This window comes from Symphodus melops (genome assembly GCF_947650265.1).
Source record: "Symphodus melops genome assembly, chromosome: 3".
NCBI lineage: Eukaryota > Metazoa > Chordata > Actinopteri > Labriformes > Labridae > Symphodus > Symphodus melops.
In genome coordinates, this window is record NC_136693.1 from 752,349 (window position 1) to 769,848 (window position 17,500).

General features: G+C 49.2%; 1 protein-coding gene across 9 annotated transcripts in view; it reads left to right on the top strand.

Moving 5' to 3' along the window:
• LOC306821306 (serine/threonine-protein kinase BRSK2-like) overlaps window positions 1-17,500 on the top strand; it is a 125,825-nt gene that overhangs the window by 97,445 nt on the left and 10,880 nt on the right. For 4 of the 9 annotated variants that reach the window (XM_079339647.1, XM_079339651.1, XM_079339649.1 and 1 more), the window contains 11 exons: window positions 2,912-2,997; window positions 4,259-4,399; window positions 4,491-4,607; window positions 7,231-7,264; window positions 7,960-8,028; window positions 9,554-9,700; window positions 10,310-10,341; window positions 10,493-10,657; window positions 10,771-10,868; window positions 10,976-11,129; window positions 16,693-16,753. In XM_079339647.1, the coding sequence (XP_079195773.1) occupies window positions 2,912-2,997; window positions 4,259-4,399; window positions 4,491-4,607; window positions 7,231-7,264; window positions 7,960-8,028; window positions 9,554-9,700; window positions 10,310-10,341; window positions 10,493-10,657; window positions 10,771-10,868; window positions 10,976-11,129; window positions 16,693-16,753 (1,104 nt within the window). Of the gene's footprint in view, window positions 1-2,911; window positions 2,998-4,258; window positions 4,400-4,490; window positions 4,608-7,230; window positions 7,265-7,959; window positions 8,029-9,553; window positions 9,701-10,309; window positions 10,342-10,492; window positions 10,658-10,770; window positions 10,869-10,975; window positions 11,130-12,605; window positions 12,666-16,692; window positions 16,754-17,500 lie in introns of all 9 variants that reach the window. The other 5 variants (XM_079339648.1, XM_079339652.1, XM_079339650.1 and 2 more) reach the window with 2 other exon arrangements.

The following is a 17,500-nucleotide window of genomic DNA, read 5'->3' on the forward strand; positions in this document are numbered from 1 at the left end:
CTGTGGTTGTCATAGTAACAACAGGCTCGGGCTTCTTGTAAAATACCAATCATATGTCTGTAACCATGACAACCACGGACGCCTGAAGTCGTGGTTAACAGATGTTTTAAGAGCTCTTTGATGACGGCGAACACGGCGGGAAAGAATGCAGACGGGATCAGAGCGGGTCAGAGCCGGGGAGGATCAGACCCGTGTGCCCGTCATGTTCTACACGCCGCAGCGAGCGTCTTTGTCAGCGCTCGTGTCGGCTCGACCCCCGCCTGTCCTCGCTCGCTCACACACACTTCATCATCCCACATTAAACAGCCATATGGGTCATAATTGAAGCTAATAAATGTCAGCGTCCCCGCTCAGGCGTGAAGGTCGGGGGGGCTGAATCTCTGTTTACCTTGTACATGAGCTTAATTAGCCTCTGCCACGCTACCCGTGTGCGTGTGCGCCGCCGCGCCTGACTGATGTGAGGAGGTTAAAAACCAGGGTAATTAGTCTGGATGAGCTGCACCTGCATCCATCGCAGACACGAGTCAGCGTGCTCACCTGCTGGCTGCGAACACCTGGAGGCCCAACGAGCGGCGAGAGCCCGAACGCCGAGCTGGACTCAAACACACGTCTCAAAGATCCTCCGAGGGAAGAGGAGGACTTCTCTACGGGATCATGTCGATGCTCTCTGCGAGACGTCTCCAGCGACCTGCTCAAACACGAGTTCGTCTTCAGGATTGTTTGAACCTTCAGCTCAGGATCCGGTCGTCTGGAACGGGGAATCACGGGAGTCCAATCTGCTCTTCAGAATCCTCCTTCAGTCAGGATGAGTGTGGCTGCTGTGCGGCGTGGGGACGAGAGTCTGAGGATGAGAGCGATGGTGACAGGCTGCTCTGGGAATCTGATGGGCCCAAGATGAAAGACGTTTCTTTTATTATTTATTTGCTGCCAGCCGCCATCGCTCGCCATGACACACCTTTTGAAGACGGGCTACTTTGATGGGAATAACATTTCTTCTTCTGCCGTCTCGTGTCCGGCGTCCAGCGTCCGGCTCCCTCGGAGGCGTGTCAGGACGGTTTGATGAAGAAAGGTGCACGCGGAACGTCACGAGGGCATCGAGAGCCGGAGCGGCGTGATTGGCCGACAGAAGCCTGATCAGCTTCAAAGTTGAGCAGAGACGAGAATCTGAAATCAATAACGTGTATCAGCGGAGGATTAGTGAGATTACCTGTGCTAACGATTCCTCCTGACTCCCTCAGCACACGCGCTCAAACTGATCTGACATTTCCCACAAACTCAAATCAATCATGTGACTTCTGTCGGAAACATCCGCTTTTCCAGCCTCCGGAGTCCCAGACGCTGCTTCTGTGACAACGACTCTTCTGATTGGTTGACTCGTCAGATGGACTCGTGCTCTGATTGGTTCCTGCTGCTTGTTTTCATTTTCTTTGCTCTGAAGAAAAAGCTGCAACCCGTCAGAGATTAAAGCAGATTAACTGCAGTTCCTCAAACGGCCACACGAGGCTGTCTTCAGAAGTGAGTCCCTCCCCATAGAGCTCTATGTTAAAAATGTCCAACTTTAAAGCAGGAATAAACCCGTTTGGGGACCTGGTGGCCTTGTGGTTCGTTGTGATCTCACTGGGTCTGGGTTTGAATCCGACCTCTCACACATTCCCAACTCTCTCTCTCCAATCTCTGTCTCTGTCCACTGTCTCTCTGTCCACTGTCTCTCTGTCCACTTTCTCTCTGTCCGCTGTCTCTCTGTCCTCTGTCTCTCTGTCCACTGTCTCTCTGTCCGCTGTCTCTCTGTCCGCTGTCTCTCTGTCCACTTTCTCTCTGTCCGCTGTCTCTCTGTCCGCTGTCTCTCTGTCCACTGTCTCTCTGTCCACTGTCTCTGTCCGCTGTCTCTCTGTCCACTTTCTCTCTGTCCACTGTCTCTCTGTCCACTGTCTCTCTGTCCACTTTCTCTCTGTCCACTGTCTCTCTGTCCACTGTCTCTCTGTCCACTTTCTCTGTCCACTTTCTCTCTGTCCGCTGTCTCTCTGTCCACTGTCTCTCTGTCCACTTTCTCTCTGTCCACTGTCTCTCTGTCCGCTTTCTCTCTGTCCACTGTCTCTCTGTCCACTGTCTCTCTGTCCGCTTTCTCTCTGTCCACTCTCTCTCTGTCCACTGTCTCTCTGTCCACTGTCTCTCTGTCCACTGTCCCGTCTCGATTTATAGAAAGTTCCAAAATAAACCTTTAACCAAAGGAAATAAACATGTCCGCTCTCTGGGGGATTTCTTTGGGGGGGCGGCTGCGGCTCACTTGGCACAGTTGTTGTCTCTCAGCCTGAAGGTGGAGGGTTCGATTCCTTCGCTGTCCTTGGAAGTCTTCACTCACTCCACTTAACAACCAGCTCAACTTTCACGCCAAACGCCAAAGTCAGCATCAGTTTGTAGAGTGAACCAGTGTTGATGCAAAGAGTCCAGTGAAGCGTGTCCGACCACGTTCATGCTTCAGAAAGTGTCTCCTGTCTCTGTCTCCTGACTGTGTCTCTGGAGCTCACAGTCTGACTGTGTGTGTGACTGATGCAGCAGCACTTTGTGCTCACACAGGTCTGAACTCAGTTTAGCCCGCGGCCCGCCGAGGTGCCAACTGGCAGTGAGTCCCGAGCACAGCAGGCAGGTCAGCAGTGACACGGCTACAGGCAGCATGTGTACGTCCAGACGTCTTACTCCTCATGAGACGCTTCCACTTCCTGACACCGACCTGCAGCCTGCTGCTGGACCCGGGCAGCAGGAGCCGTTATGACAGGAAGCTGTGCTTTGTTGTCATACAGGCCTGGTGTCGTGTCATCGTGCCTCGGCCTGAACATCCACAGCAGACCTTCAACACAGACGCTGTGTTGAACTCCGAGCCCGCTAATCTTCCCCGTCTTGTGTTTCTCTGCAGGTGGAGCGGGAGATCGCCATCCTCAAACTCATCGAGCATCCCCACGTCTTAAAGCTGCACGACGTCTACGAAAACAAGAAGTACCTGTGAGTCCTCTTCACCTCCTTTCCTGTCTCAGTGTCACAAACTGTTTGTCTCAGATATATTCAGTACATATGAAAGAGTGCGATACTTTGTAAACGTTGTTTAATAACTGTATGAAGAAGAAGCCGCTGCACACTGCGTCTATGAAACGTTTCCTCTTGTTAACAGTATAACAAGGTGGTGCTTTTATTTTGAAGGCGGACAAACTTTTTATTGAAGAGCTGTTTTCTACGTTTTATCATGTATATTATTTATTATTTAATATATTATTATAATTGTTTTATTGTTTATGTTTTGTATTTTTTATGTTATTTTTTCTTTGTTTTTTATTGAATACTTTTTATTGAAGAGATGTCAGTGGGGGGGGGGGGTGACGTGTGAAAGGAGCCCCAGCCTCCTCACACGGAGCGTGCTCAGTAACCACTCGGACACCAGAGCGCCGTTTGTCTTCAGTGTTTGATCATCTGCTTCCTCTAAATCAGCTTCTGTCAAATCAAACAGTTCCTGCAGAACCAATAAGAAAGAGGCAACTTTAAGGTCGTGGTCATGTGATCCCTGCAGCGTGTTTCAAAGGTTCGGACGCTCCGGGGGAAAAGCAGCAGCTCAGCTGTTTGTTCCTCTGACTTCACGGCTGTGGAAGACATGTTGGCGCTCGTCCTGTCCGTGCGGCGCTCGCAGCCCGTCCTGTTTTATGGGTCCCCTCCTCTGAGCGTGCAGCTTTAATGTATATCCCTGTTTGCTTGTACACATTCATCTGCTGCATGTGGCCGCCTCGCTCCGCTGCCACGGCTTAATGCGCTGTTCAATAATTGATAAAGGCGCCGCTGACGAATGGAGCTGGAATTTGTTTTCTTAATGTTGCGAGGACGGGGAGCGTCGGTCATCGTGGAAGCAAACAGTTAGCTGCTGGAAATGTCCCGCTCACAAATCACCAGCCAACACGTTTCTAATTTAAATCGCTCTGACAAGTGAACGCTCCAACGCCTCTCTTAATCTGCTAATAAATCAGGCTGAGGGGGAGGCGGCCTCCTGGAGGAGCGGCGAGGATCAACCAAAGATTATAGACACACACACACGGAGAGATGGGTTACTTCAACAAACACGCCCAAGTTTACGACTCCATTATTTCATTAAGGCCTCGTCGATGTCGGGGGAAGATTCAGACGAGGGTTTAAGGATGTTTACGTGCTGCGTGGACAGAAAGCAGACGCCAGCGCAGGTCGTGTGTCCGTGCAGGTGTGAGCTGTTTGTGGTCGTGTGCAGGTACCTGGTGCTGGAGCACGTGTCCGGAGGGGAGCTGTTCGACTACCTGGTGAAGAAAGGACGGCTAACACCTAAAGAGGCCAGAAAGTTCTTCAGACAGATCATCTCAGCGCTGGACTTCTGCCACAGCCACTCCATATGGTTCGTTTCCTGTCATGCTCAGGAGAGGGGGGGGGGGGTCGGGTCGGGTCGGGTCGGGTCTGTGAAGATAACTTCCTGTGTTGTCTTTCAGCCACAGAGATTTGAAGCCTGAGAACTTGTTGTTAGACGAGAAGAACAACATCAGGATAGCGGACTTTGGCATGGCGTCTCTGCAGGTCGGGGACAGTCTGCTGGAGACCAGCTGTGGGTGAGTGATTTCAAACACACACATGTCAGGAGTCCGAGGCTCTGACACCCAACAAGACACAGAACTGACTTCACCACACGAGGAGCACTGAGCACGTCTGTGACGTATAATCCTGTGAAACGTCTCGGCCCTCTTTTTACCTGAATGTTCTTTATTTATCCATCAATCAAAAATATATCAGTGATCATATAAAGTCTTCCAGTGTCAGACTGCACTCTAAGATTAGAGAGGGTTAGGGTTATCAAAAGCTTCCAATATGGCAACCGCCATCGTGTGGCATCATGACTCCTGGTGACGTCACTGAGACGACGTCCATGTTTTATATGTGTGTGTGTGTTGTGTCAGATTCTGTTCAGACTGCAGGTTCAGCGTGTCCCACTCAGCAGAGTTAACCTCGGGCCAACAAGTGTTTCACCGAGTCGCTCAAGTGGAGCAGCTGAAACTCCTCCGGCTCAGAGAGAGAGAGAGGGCGAGCGAGCGAGAGAGAGAGAGAGCACAGTCATATACGTTTACACCGAACATCCGATGCATCTGCTCCAAAACATTTAGACGCCACCGTTGTGTCCGATCCTGCTTCTAGCGGTCTACTGGAGCGATCCCAGAACGTGTTGAGTCCTGATCCAGCTCATGTTTGGACCACTTTGACCTTTTCAGCCTGAAACGTGGCGAGCAGTAACGGAGCGTCTCCAGACATGCACTGATTTCATAGTTGTCCATCTGTCAGTTTACTCTCTCACACCTCAGTGACGCACGCTGGAGCTCTGACGGCTCGTGCAGAACTCCTCCACTTCTTCTTCTGACGTTAATGAAATGTCAGACGAGCTGCCACACGACGCCTGCAGCAGGACGGAGGATCGTTTGCTCTGCTTTAATGGGGAGGCAGTTAGTGTACGCTGACACCACTGTGTTTGACATCCACCGCTTTTACATACATTAGCATAGTTAAGCATGATGCAGCCAGTGATGGAGTGTGTATTTACTCTGCTCTCTCTCTCTCTCTGTGTGTGTGTGTGTGTGTGTGTGTGTGGGCCAGAGTCGTTCTCTGTGCTCCGTTTGTTGTGATTAATTCTCGCAGACGACTGCGTTGTTTGTGGATTATTCAGAGTAGAGAGAGGCTGAGCACGCCGAGCGTCCCGCTCTCAGAAGAAAACTCCTGACAGGAATCACGCGTGTTAGTTCACCTAAAGACTGGAGCTCCTATTACTGTCACCAAAATCATAAAAAATAAACAAGTTTAAGGTTTAAAGGTCACATCTCCTCCATGTTCCTCTGACATGTGTGCTCAAACAGGCTGTTTGGAGATGTTCCCTTCATGACATCACAAAGGGCAGTAGCCCCTCCCCCAGGTGGGTGACACTCCCACAGCTAGGTGTTTGTTCTGCCCTCTGAGTCTGCCTTCTCACCGTAAGCAATAGGACATGGAGCCAGAAAGCAGCGAGTACACCCGAGCCCTTCCAGAGAGGGGGCGTGGTCAGACACAGCTCATTTACATATTTAAAGCTACACACACAGAAACAGCCTGTTCTGAGCAGGGCTGAAATAGAGGGGTTTATAGACATGATCAGATACAGGATCAGAGTGGATTTACAACAACACACTTCACACACATGATGAAGAGGAGCGAGGACACTGATTTACACTGAAGAGGAGGAGGAGATCATGTGACCTTTAAGCCAATAGAGTCAAATGTGACTATTAGTCCAGATGAAACAGAAAGTGATGCCTTCATCCTGATCTGCTGTTAGCTCGGGCCAATCAGCCTTCTCATTTAATATGAGAGGTGCATCGTCTCTGTTACTGTTTGTTTTTTTCTCCTCACGTGGTGACGAGCCTCGGGGCTCTGTGTCCACCTGTTTGTTTTCTGAGTGTGAGCTTCTTCATCCGATTGTTCCCGATGAGGAGGATGAGCGTTTGCAGCGACAGACGGCCGCCTGGAGAAAAGGCACAGCACCCAGAGCGCTCCGCCTTCTGTGTTCAGCCGCTCCGAGCTCTTCTAGTTGAAAATATTTCAACTTTAAAGAAAGTTAACGACGCTCCTTTCGACCAGCCCTGTCCTGTACCGACATCGTTCTATATTTATAATTTAATACATGCAGTAAAAAGTCAGTCGTACAGCAGCCGTTGCCATGGAGACAAGACGCACGTTCATTAGCTGCATTCACAGAGCTTCTTATACAGATTTCCACAGGACCCAACACTGAACCTTGTGGAGCCTCTTTTAGCTGTGCGTGTGTGACATGTTTAAAGGTTCAGTCAGCCGTCTGCAAAGTTCGACATTAGAACGACTAACAGCTGCAGGAAGTGACGTTTGTGTTTAGTCCTTGTCCGTCTGATGAAGACGTGACAAAGCGTGCTGCTCGTATGTTATTCAACAGGATGAGCCATCAGAACAGGACTTTGGATTGAGGCCTTTTTACCGTTATGTAACGCTCACTTAGCTAACAGGAGAATAATCCACGTCAGGCTGGAGAAGTTTGGTGTTTTCATGTTTTTCTTGGTGGGGGGGGGTAAAGTGGTTCGATGGCTTTGTGAGAGAAAGTTGTCCCCACATTCACCTGGTCACGCACCTCTCGGCTGTGTGTGTGTGTGTGTGTGTGTAACGGCCTCTTTGCCTCTCTTGCAGATCTCCTCACTACGCCTGCCCGGAGGTTATCAGGGTAAGTGCTCTCTCTCTCTCTCTCTCTCTCTCTCTCTCTCTCTCTCTCTCTGCCTTTCATACAGTAAAAGCAGCTCTGAATGGCTCTTATCATCACTCCGCCATCCTCCCCGCACTCTCTCACATCCAGCCTTCCAGCCCTCGCTCGTCCACGGGGCCGACGGACACTCCACTTAGCAGACCAGCTGTTTGTTAAGGAGTCTTTCATCTGTCCACGTTTCCTCGACACGTCTTTATTCACACTGCACCAAATCATCATCAGACTGGTGAAATGACAGAAGCCCTGAGCAGACATGCATCCATGGATTTTTATTGTTTCCTTCATTTCCTGAGAGGTGCAGAAGTTCAAAACCAACATGCTACATATGATATAATTATTATTATACATATTACAGCTTTAATTATGCATGTTAGTAGGATGTATCTGTATGCACCTTAAACGTCCCCCGCTCTGTGGAGCAGCTGTCATGCAGTAGATTAGGTTTAGGAGGAGAAGAAGAATATTCCTCGTCTTCATCCTGAAATAACTCCAGCACTGCAGTCTGCAGATTGCTGATGCCACACTGCGGGAGTGTAACACGGGAGGATTTTTCCATTACGTTTGGTGCCAGCGCTCCGAGCAGTCGGCGTGATTTGCAGCCGTGCGAGTGTGTGTGAATGTTTCCTGGAGTTTATGATGTTTGGTTCCTGTTCCAGGGGGAGAAGTACGACGGCAGGAAAGCAGACGCATGGAGCTGTGGAGTCATCCTGTTTGCACTTTTAGTGGTGAGTGACGATGCCCATAAAGACCTCACACACGTCGCACACGTTCTTCTTTCAAAGCGCTTTCAGGCCGCCTGTTGTCCACTTCCTGTTTGTTCACATCCTTCATGCCAATATTTCTGAACACGGCTAAGTTAGCCACGCAGGCTAACGTTTTGCAGCCATCTCTCTCGCGGTCAGTTATAAACTTTTAAGTCTCCATCAGGTCCTCAGACAGCTTTTTCTGCTTCGGCGACGCCCACAACCTCCGTTTCAGAGCGTGCTCATTGCGTCTGTTAGCGTTCTGCGTGTTTCATATTCGCTTTAAGTCAAAAAAAATACAACTCAGACAAAATGAAGACGGCGTGAAGGAGCTCGACATCTGGACGTCTGGAAGCCGTTCCCTCCAGAAGACAAGGCAGACGAGCGTCTCCTCCGCCGTCGTCGTGGTTGATGAAGCCAGATGTTCGACGTGTCGTCCATCCTCGATTCTGATTGGTCGAGGGAGAAGTGACATTCCAAAAGTTAAACTTCCTTTAACTGAGCGAGGAGGCTGAACAGCGTGACCACATTGTGTTTGTTATTCAGGGAAGTTTAAAGTGTTGTGTTGACACTTTTCCCCTGAGACTGGATTTGTCCGTCTTTTTAATTAAAAAAGCGCTGAGGAAGGAAAGCGTCGGTTCGAGGAGGGAGCCGTTGATTCTTTCCTGAGGCAAATCTTTCTGCTGATTGAACTCTTTATTTGTGAAGCAGCAGAATGTCCAAGGTCACTGAAATGAATCAACACAAAATATAAAAAAACAGCAGCAGCACTAAAGCTGAAGGTCGCAGCGAGCCGTCCGCCATGCTCTCCCTCACCGACCGACGTCAGCTGACACTGAATCAAACACACTGTGCGCCAAGAAAACACTTCAACAAAGCTCCGCCCCTTTACTCATCACCGCCTCTATCTCACGCCGGTGTGTCAGACTCGTAGAGGTTCAGGACCCTGATTGGTTCTATGATCCATCATGTGGCTGAGCTTAGACACTGAGGAGCTCCGTAGACGATGAGTCGCTCGCTCTGCGTGGCGTTCGAGGCGTTTTGTCTCGTTCTGTGAAGTTTCAGAGTTAATAGAATAATAACACATCGGACTCGATTTGCAGGGTGTTTTTTTTTTCTTTGGATCCAAAACATAAAGGTCTCAGTGTGCAGAGTCCTTCACACTGATCAGTCACAGAGAAACACTTCATACTGTGACAGAGAGCAGCCACTCCTCCTCTTTATTAAGATGGAGCACATGACCTGTCACCACGTCACTGAGCGCGCTCAGACCGGTCGATCTGTGAGTGAGCGACAGCAGGGTGTCAGCGTGCGTGTGAGGAAGACCATCATATCTTTACACTCTGTGTTGTTAGCAGCAGCTCAGCTCAGTGTGGAGCTGACGGCGTTTAGATGATGAAGATGAAGAGTACGGAGGGAGTTTGTTTGTTTTTCTGTGAATATCTTAAAATGTCTGTAAACATGAAGTTAGACGTCAGACGCTAACACAGAGGCTTCCCTCTCTCAGGGCGCCCTGCCTTTCGACGACGACAACCTGAGGAACCTTCTGGAGAAGGTGAAGCTGGGAGTTTTCCACATGCCTCACTTCATCCCTCCGGACTGTCAGAACCTTCTCCGCGGGATGATCGAGGTGGACGCCGCCAAGAGGTTCACGGTGAGTCGTTGCTGAGCGATGCAGCTGAGATCCTGCGTGAGTCGACTCGTCTGCCGCCTCGGGGACCGCTCGCGCTAAATTTAGCAGAGCTGCACCGTGACTGGCCCCTGCAGCTTCTTCACTCTGCATAACGTCTTTTCATCTCTCACCAACGATTAGTTCAGTCTCAGAATAGAAACGCAGGGAAGAGAAAGGACAGAGGCTACGCTTAGAAGATAATAATAAAAGCTGCACGAGTGACTCATCGTTATTTCTTCATCATAAAGAGAGTCACGCTGAAAGCAGCCAATCACCACCTTCACATTGGATGACATCACTGCTCATTTGTCATTTTAACTAAACCCGACATGAGAGCAGTTATCACTTTAAAACATCGGACGCTACATGTTTGGTTGTTTTTAAAGAAACATGACAGCATGTGAAGGAATCCTGTCCTGATGCTCGCTGCAGCTCCCTCTTAGCTTCTCCTCCACTGTTCACTAGACTTATATCAGAAGTCCCGCCCTTCTTTATTTGATTGGTCAGTGAGGAAGCACAGCGTCAGACTTCACCCTTGAATTCTGTGGCTGAAGGATGAGAGTCATGATGGTTTCTGTCTTTCTGTTACAGCTGGAGCAGATCCAGAAGCACACGTGGTACCTGTAAGTATTTGAAGGTGTTGAACCTCTGACAGTGAAACAGAAGAGTGCTGTGAGCTGATGATAGAAATGACTCTGTGAAGAGATCTCCGTCTCGGTGCTGATGAACCTCCAGGTGTTAGCTCGTCGGTTAGCTTCGTGTGTTTGGTTGCAGAGCGGGAAAGAACGAGCCGGAGCCGGAGCAGCCCGTCCCCAGGAAGGTGGCCATCAGGATGCTGGCTGCAGCCGAGGAGATCGACCCCGACGTCCTGGAGAGCATGCACTCTCTGGGCTGCTTCAGAGACAAGGACAAACTGACCAAAGACCTGCTGTCTGAGGAGTGAGTGAGGGGGGGGGAGGGGGGGGGGAGCATCTCACCTGCACCGCTCTTAAACACAGTGATGTGCGCTCAGCTCGTGATGAACCGTCCCATCGTCCTCTCTCTCTCTGCAGAGACAACCAGGAGAAGATGATCTACTTCCTGCTGCTGGATCGTAAAGAGAGGTATCCGAGCCACGAGGACCAGAACCTGCCGCCACGCAGCGAGATCGGTATGCAGGTCCAGCTCTCACAGCTACACGCTGCAGGAGATGAATTTAACAACACGATTTAAAGCTGAACCCAACAGACAAGAAGCAACCCGAGTTTTTCTGTTCAGCAGACCCTCCCAGGAAGCGCGTGGACTCGCCCATGCTGAGCCGTCACGGTAAGAGAAGACCGGAGAGGAAGTCCATGGAGGTGCTGAGCGTCACAGAGGGAGGCTCTCCTGTACCCGTACGGCGAGCCATCGACATGGCGACGCACGGCCAGAGGTGAGAAATACACACCTGCACGCGTGTTCGCCAGCATGAACACACACGCAGGTTTTCAAAGTGTTTCTGATGACGTCTGCTGTCAGTGTTGGTCTAACATGTATTTGATCTCAGAGGAGGGAGGGGAGGATTGATGTTTGCCCTCACTTCAATTCTTCACCTGGCTGAGCGCTGTCCTCGGCTGTAAATCCTCCTCTCCTCGCACAGCTGAGCTTAAATACATCACTTCCTCCTCTCTCTCTCTGTCGGCTGAACATGTTCAATGTACATCACACAACACCCGACTTCCTGCTCTGCCGCTCGGCCACGGGCTAACCGAGCGCTCTTAGCCTCTGGCCGACGATCAAAATAACTGATAAAAAGTGCATGGAGAGGACTGTGTGTGTGTGTGTGTGCGTGTGTGTGAGACTGGGTGTGTGTGTGTGAAGCGTGCATGGAGCATGCAGTCAGAGAGGACGAAGAAGCTGTGAGGCCGGAGTGTTTCTGCACGGCGGTGCATCGAGCTGCTGCTGATTGTTAGGAACAGCATGGACAGAAAAGATCCTCACGTCGTTAGTGACAACACTCCCGTCTTCAAGCCAGAAGGAAACCCGGGTCCTTGATCTCAGACGGACGCCGAGCAGTCTCCTCATTAGAGACGACCTTTCAAACAGAGGACGGCAATATGCTGCACGATGGTTTAGAAGAGATACAGAATGAGTGACAAACATCAAACACATGAAACGATCTCCATCCTCCAGGCGCCAAGTGTTCGCCATTCCTCCCAATCATACATCATCGTGTGGCTGGAGTGCATCGTCCCTACTCTCAAGATTAGTTTCTCTCAGCTCAGCGTCACAGTCCTGATGTTTGTAAAGACGAGCCTGCCTCGCTCAAATCAAAGCACGTTGAAACAAAGAAACAAGCTGCATGCTTTCATTCTCTGCACTCTGATCTCTCCTCTGGTTTTCTTTAAAGTCTCCACTCGGCCTGTTTTGAGCTGCACAAACAGCTGATTGTTGTCTCTGTCAACACGCAAACACTTTGTTTACCCGAGCCGTCTCGAGCCGTTCAAACTGACCTCTGTCAGAAACGCTTTTCACTGCTGTGAACGTCGAACAGGAAGAAACACGACAAGCCGTCCTTCACTTTACCTTCAAGGATGAGAAGAAGATCATACGTGTTAAAGATCCATGGAGACACTCACAGAGCCTTCTTGAGTTCATGCTTCTCTCTGCAGTCGTTCTCTCTCTCCTCTCTAACGGCAGAGGAAGCTGAATGTGTGTGGATCAGGTTCCCACAGCGTGCTGACTCAGCATGATCCATGAGCGTGTTCCTCCTCCACCTGTGCACGAGTTCTCTCTGTTCATGTTAGCATGCTAGCTTCTGTTTGTTTATGGTTTTTCAAACATTGCATGCTGTTCTTTAGGATTCCCCTTATGTGACTGCCTCTCTGTCTGTCTCTCGGTTTTTTTTTTTCTGTCTGCCCCCTTTTAGCAAATCTGTTTTCAGTAAAAGCTTGGATATCACAAACGCTAACTGCAGCAAGGAAGAAAGGTACTGGTCGGCTCCGATCGTCGTATCTCCTCTGTTTGTGTGCTGTGTCATATCCATGTGTTGTGTCATCCCTCGGTCTCGTTCCCCGACATTCATTATTACAACTTTGAGTTCTCGTCCTGTGAAACTTTAAATGTAACACATCCACTAACTAGTTCTCTTCCCATTAACTGTTTATACATTTCTGGTGCGGAGGAGAAACTTTCATGTTCTGCCTGGTGAAATGTCTTTTTGTGTCGATGGAGTCTGGAGGCTTTGAAGAGAGCGATGTCGGGGCGAAGATTCGTGAATCTGAAAAATAGCACACCCTCCGCTCGGCCCTCGAGGGCAGAGAGAGTTTTTAGGTCAACTTTTCTGTTTCCGCCTCCCCCCTCCTCTCCCTCCGCTCGTCTTCCCTCCTCATTGTCAGCGAGTGTTTGTGCTTGTGTGTGGGTCGCTGTTTGTCCGTTAAGGGTTCATTTTCATCCTCGCTCGTGCCGCCTCAGGCCTCCCCGTGTGTCTGACCTTGCGTCGGTGAAAAACAGTTTGTCGATGTGTTCTCAGCCTGGGAGGAGATTAGCAAAGATTAATGACCAGGAATGCAGATGGAGCAAAAGCAGGAGAGGAGAAGGAGGCTTCCCCCTCCCTCTGAATGCTCCTTTATCTCTCTCATCATCTAACTGCGGAGATCCATAAAATGAAGGTTGTTGCTCCCTCTCTCACACACATCACCGGCGATGAACTGCAAATTAATTTTCAGATTTCAAAGACGAGCCGGCGCCCGTTTCCTGAGCGTGAGACAGTGTACAGTGCACACAGTGTCACAGTTAATGAGCTGCGTGCTAATAGAAGCGCCGCTCTGCGTGACACCGTGGAGAGGCTCCTCCAAGTCGCTAATGGAGCATCGCTACGTGCTCAGACATTTCCTCAGCAACGTCAGTTAACACAGCAGACACAGAATCTACGATAAGCAGAAAGAGAGAGAGAGAGCGACCCGGCTGATCAGAAACAATCTGAGCGCGTCACAAACAGACTCCTGGGCTTTGATGGTTTTAATGTTAAACAATGAGCTGATTATTATTCAAAGTAAAGTTCTATTCAATATTTTAAAGGTCACATGATCTCCTCCTCTTAAATCAGTGTCCTCGCTCCTCTTCATCATGTGTGTGAAGTGTGTTGTTGTAAATCCACTCTGATCCTGTATTTGATCATGTCTATAAACCCCTCTATTTCAGCCCTGCTCAGAACAGGCTGTTTCTGTGTCTGTAGCTTTAAATATGTAAATGAGCTGTGTCTGACCACGCCCCCTCTCTGGAAGGGCTCGGGTGTACTCGCTGCTTTCTGGCTCCATGTCCTATTGTTTACGGTGAGAAGGCAGACTCAGAGGGCAGAACAAACACCTAGCTGTGGGAGGGTCACCCACCTGGGGGAGGGGCTACTGCCCTTTGTGATGTCATGAAGGGAACATCTCCAAACATGTTCTGAAAAGTGGAGCAGGCAGAAGACGGAGAGGATGAACTTTTCTCATCATTGGGGGGTTTGTAGACAGACTAGAGACACATGTTAGAGGAGTTTACAGAATCTGTGACCTTTTAAAATCTTTTATCATTTTACACATTAGATGAATAATTGCTTCTAAACTTTTGGAAATTAATAAAAGGAAGAAGAAAGACAAACCATCATCAGCAGGCCCAGGCCTTTAACGCTGCATTATAATGTGATTTACACATGAACAGTAGCGGACTGATTATTCCCACTTGTCTTTTTTTTTACAATCATTTAGAGTGAAACACAAATGACACTTTTTACAGGCCGCCTCATAATGCTTCACAGAACAATCAATAATCATTATAATGAAAATAATAAAAGCAGGAACTAAATCGCTGCAATTACATGTGAGCACTTTAATGGGTTCAACATTAAAATTGCATAACGGCACTTTAAATGACAACAACACAGCTGCTAAATGTAATTGAACGCCAGTGATGTCATCGCTCTCGTGAGTGTGTAATTGTGTGTTTGCTCGTGTTGGTTCAAGGATGTTTAATTATGATTTACTGTTTTCATTTCTCCCTTCCAACAAAGCCAAATTGTCTCTGGGCAATTAAATCCCAACATCTTTAAAAGACATCAGTGGGCCTGTACTGGCTTCAGGCAAAAACTGTGTGTGAGTGTGTGTGTGTGTGTGTGTGAGAGAGGGTGAGGTGGGGTCAAGAGGATGGAGATGCCAATTGGGCAAAAGAGAGAAGAAGAAGGAGGGAGAAATGAGAAGTTAATGACACGTAAACGAAAAATGGAAAAGCTCATAAAGTGAAGAGAAACGGTGCCAATGAGTGTTGCTGTATGTGTGTATCTATGTACGTGTGTGTGTGTGTGTGTGTGTGTGTGTGTGTGTGCGTGCTTAGGATAATGCTGACATGTGTGAACCTTTTTTAAAATAAGGACTGTTACGCAGGATGCTGTTAATGCAAACAAGAAACACGGTGTGTGACGGAGTCCAACAAGAGTGTTTCCACACTTAAGCTGAGCGCTAACAGCCGGCAATGTTCACACTGCTAACCTGCTGCTAGTGTGGCTAACCTGCTGTCAGTGTGGCTAACCTGCTGTCAGTGTGGCTAACCTGCTGTCAGTGTGGCTAACCTGCTGCTAGTGTGGCTAACCTGCTGTTAGTGTAGCTAACTTGCTGCTAGTGTGGCTAACTTGCTGTCAGTGTGGCTAACCTGCTGTCAGTGTAGCTAACCTGCTGTCAGTGTGGCTAACCTGCTATCAGTGTAGCTAACCTGCTGTCAGTGTGGCTAACCTGCTATCAGTGTGGCTAACCTGCTGTTAGTGTAGCTAACTTGCTGCTAGTGTGGCTAACTTGCTGTCAGTGTGGCTAACCTGCTGTCAGTGTGGCTAACCTGCTATCAGTGTGGCTAAACTGCTATCAGTGTGGCTAACCTGCCGTTAGTGTGGCTAACCTGCTATCAGTGTGGCTAACCTGCTGTCAGTGTGGCTAACCTGCTGTCAGTGTGGCTAACCTGCTGTCAGTGTGGCTAACCTGCTATCAGTGTGGCTAACCTGCTATCAGTGTGGCTAACCTGCTGTCAGTGTGGCTAATTTGCTGTCAGTGTGGCTAACCTGCTGTCAGTGTAGCTAACCTGCTATCAGTGTGGCTAACCTGCTATCAGTGTGGCTAACCTGCTGTCAGTGTGGCTAACCTGCTGTCAGGGACATGAAAACAACTCGGAGGGTGAAGGAGCAGGAAGTAATCAGGCGACTTATTAGCCCGTTAAAAAGTTAAAGGTGCAGTTTGTAGATTTCTCCACCAGGGGGCCGTCAATCTATACAATAACAAAAGGTGACATTGAGATTGGTGGGGAATCATGGGAGTGATTCTCTCTGCTATGACACCACGGCGACTTTGAATGTATGACTTAAGTTAACAAGTCAAAAATAATACCAAAGGGCGGCGGCGGCGGCGGCCTGGTGGTTGGCGTGCGTGCCCCGTGTGTGTGGAGCTGTGGCGGCCCAGGTTCACATCCGACCTGTGGCTCCTTTCCTGCAGGAACAAATAATGAAACCTTAGCTGAGCAGCCAAAGACAACAGTCTGCGACCAACCACCACGTACGATGTACACATGCGTTAGAAGCAATTACTCTTCCTGCCAGCAGGTGGCGGAAGTCTTTAATCGCCATTCCAAAAAGGTGAAGCATGTGGATAAATAAACTGTTGTTATGATACCGGACGACTATTTTCAGTTTTTAAAAAAGATACTCAGCTGCTCAGTGTTGAGTGACTGTTTCAGGAGCCTCTGTGTCATCGACACGAGAGAAGCAGGGAAAGACTCTCGAAACCAGACGGCTGTTGAGCTGAAGGAGAGTTTTTATAAAAGTGCAGAGAACAGAGACGGTGAGAAGGAGTTTCCTCTCAGAGCAGCAGCTCCACGACGAGGTGTTGGGACTGTGTGTGTGTGTACCTGTGCTGTGTGTACCTGTGCTGTGTGTTCGTACAGTGTGTGAGAGCGTGTGCTCAGTTTGTATTGATCTCTCTTTTCTGTTTGTGCAGGTCGCGGTCGATCAGCGGAGCGTCCTCCAACCTGTCCACCAGTCCTCTCAGCAGCCCCAGGGTAAGTCTGTCTCCTGGTTTCCCACAATGCACCTGGCCACAGCTGGTTAGTTGAACCTGTGACGTAGAGTCCAGAACCTGCAGCAGAGGTGGCGTGCAGACAGTAAATAAATGGATTTAGAAGCTGAACTAGGAGCTGGACTCGCTCCTCTGATAAGAGTCCTGATCAGACCCGGATGTGAGCAGAGTGAAGTCGAGCCTTTCTGAACGTCACGCAGCTTTAGAAGAAGTGAGAGCGACTCCACCGAAGGCCAAACACAAACGTGATTTACTGTAGGTCCAGAACAAAACCTCATACGGGGGTAAGAGTCCATGAATCACTGTGGGAATGAAAAGTGAGCTTCTTCACCCTGAGCAAGGACATGCTGTGCATCATCATCAGCTCGCTCGCTCTCTCTCTCTCTCTCTCTCCCTCTCTCTCTCTCTCTTCAAAGACACTCTGTTTAAAGTTGAACTTTATCATGACTGTCATTGTTGTATTCCTCACAGGTCACAGTGTTCCTCTTTGATTTTGTTCCGTTTTAAAAAGTCAGCGGGCCTCGTGCACGAACATGCTGAACGACTTTCTGTTCATTAAACTCTCAGTGCAGATTCATGAACTGAAACATTCAGGAGGTTCCAGTCTGGACCCGTGTCGGGTTTTTAATCCCAGAAACATCAAGTCTTGTTTTTTAAACGAGAAGGTCGGAGAAAAAAGGATGAACAGTTTGTTTTCTGACTGAGAAAAATGAATCAACATGAGTGTTTC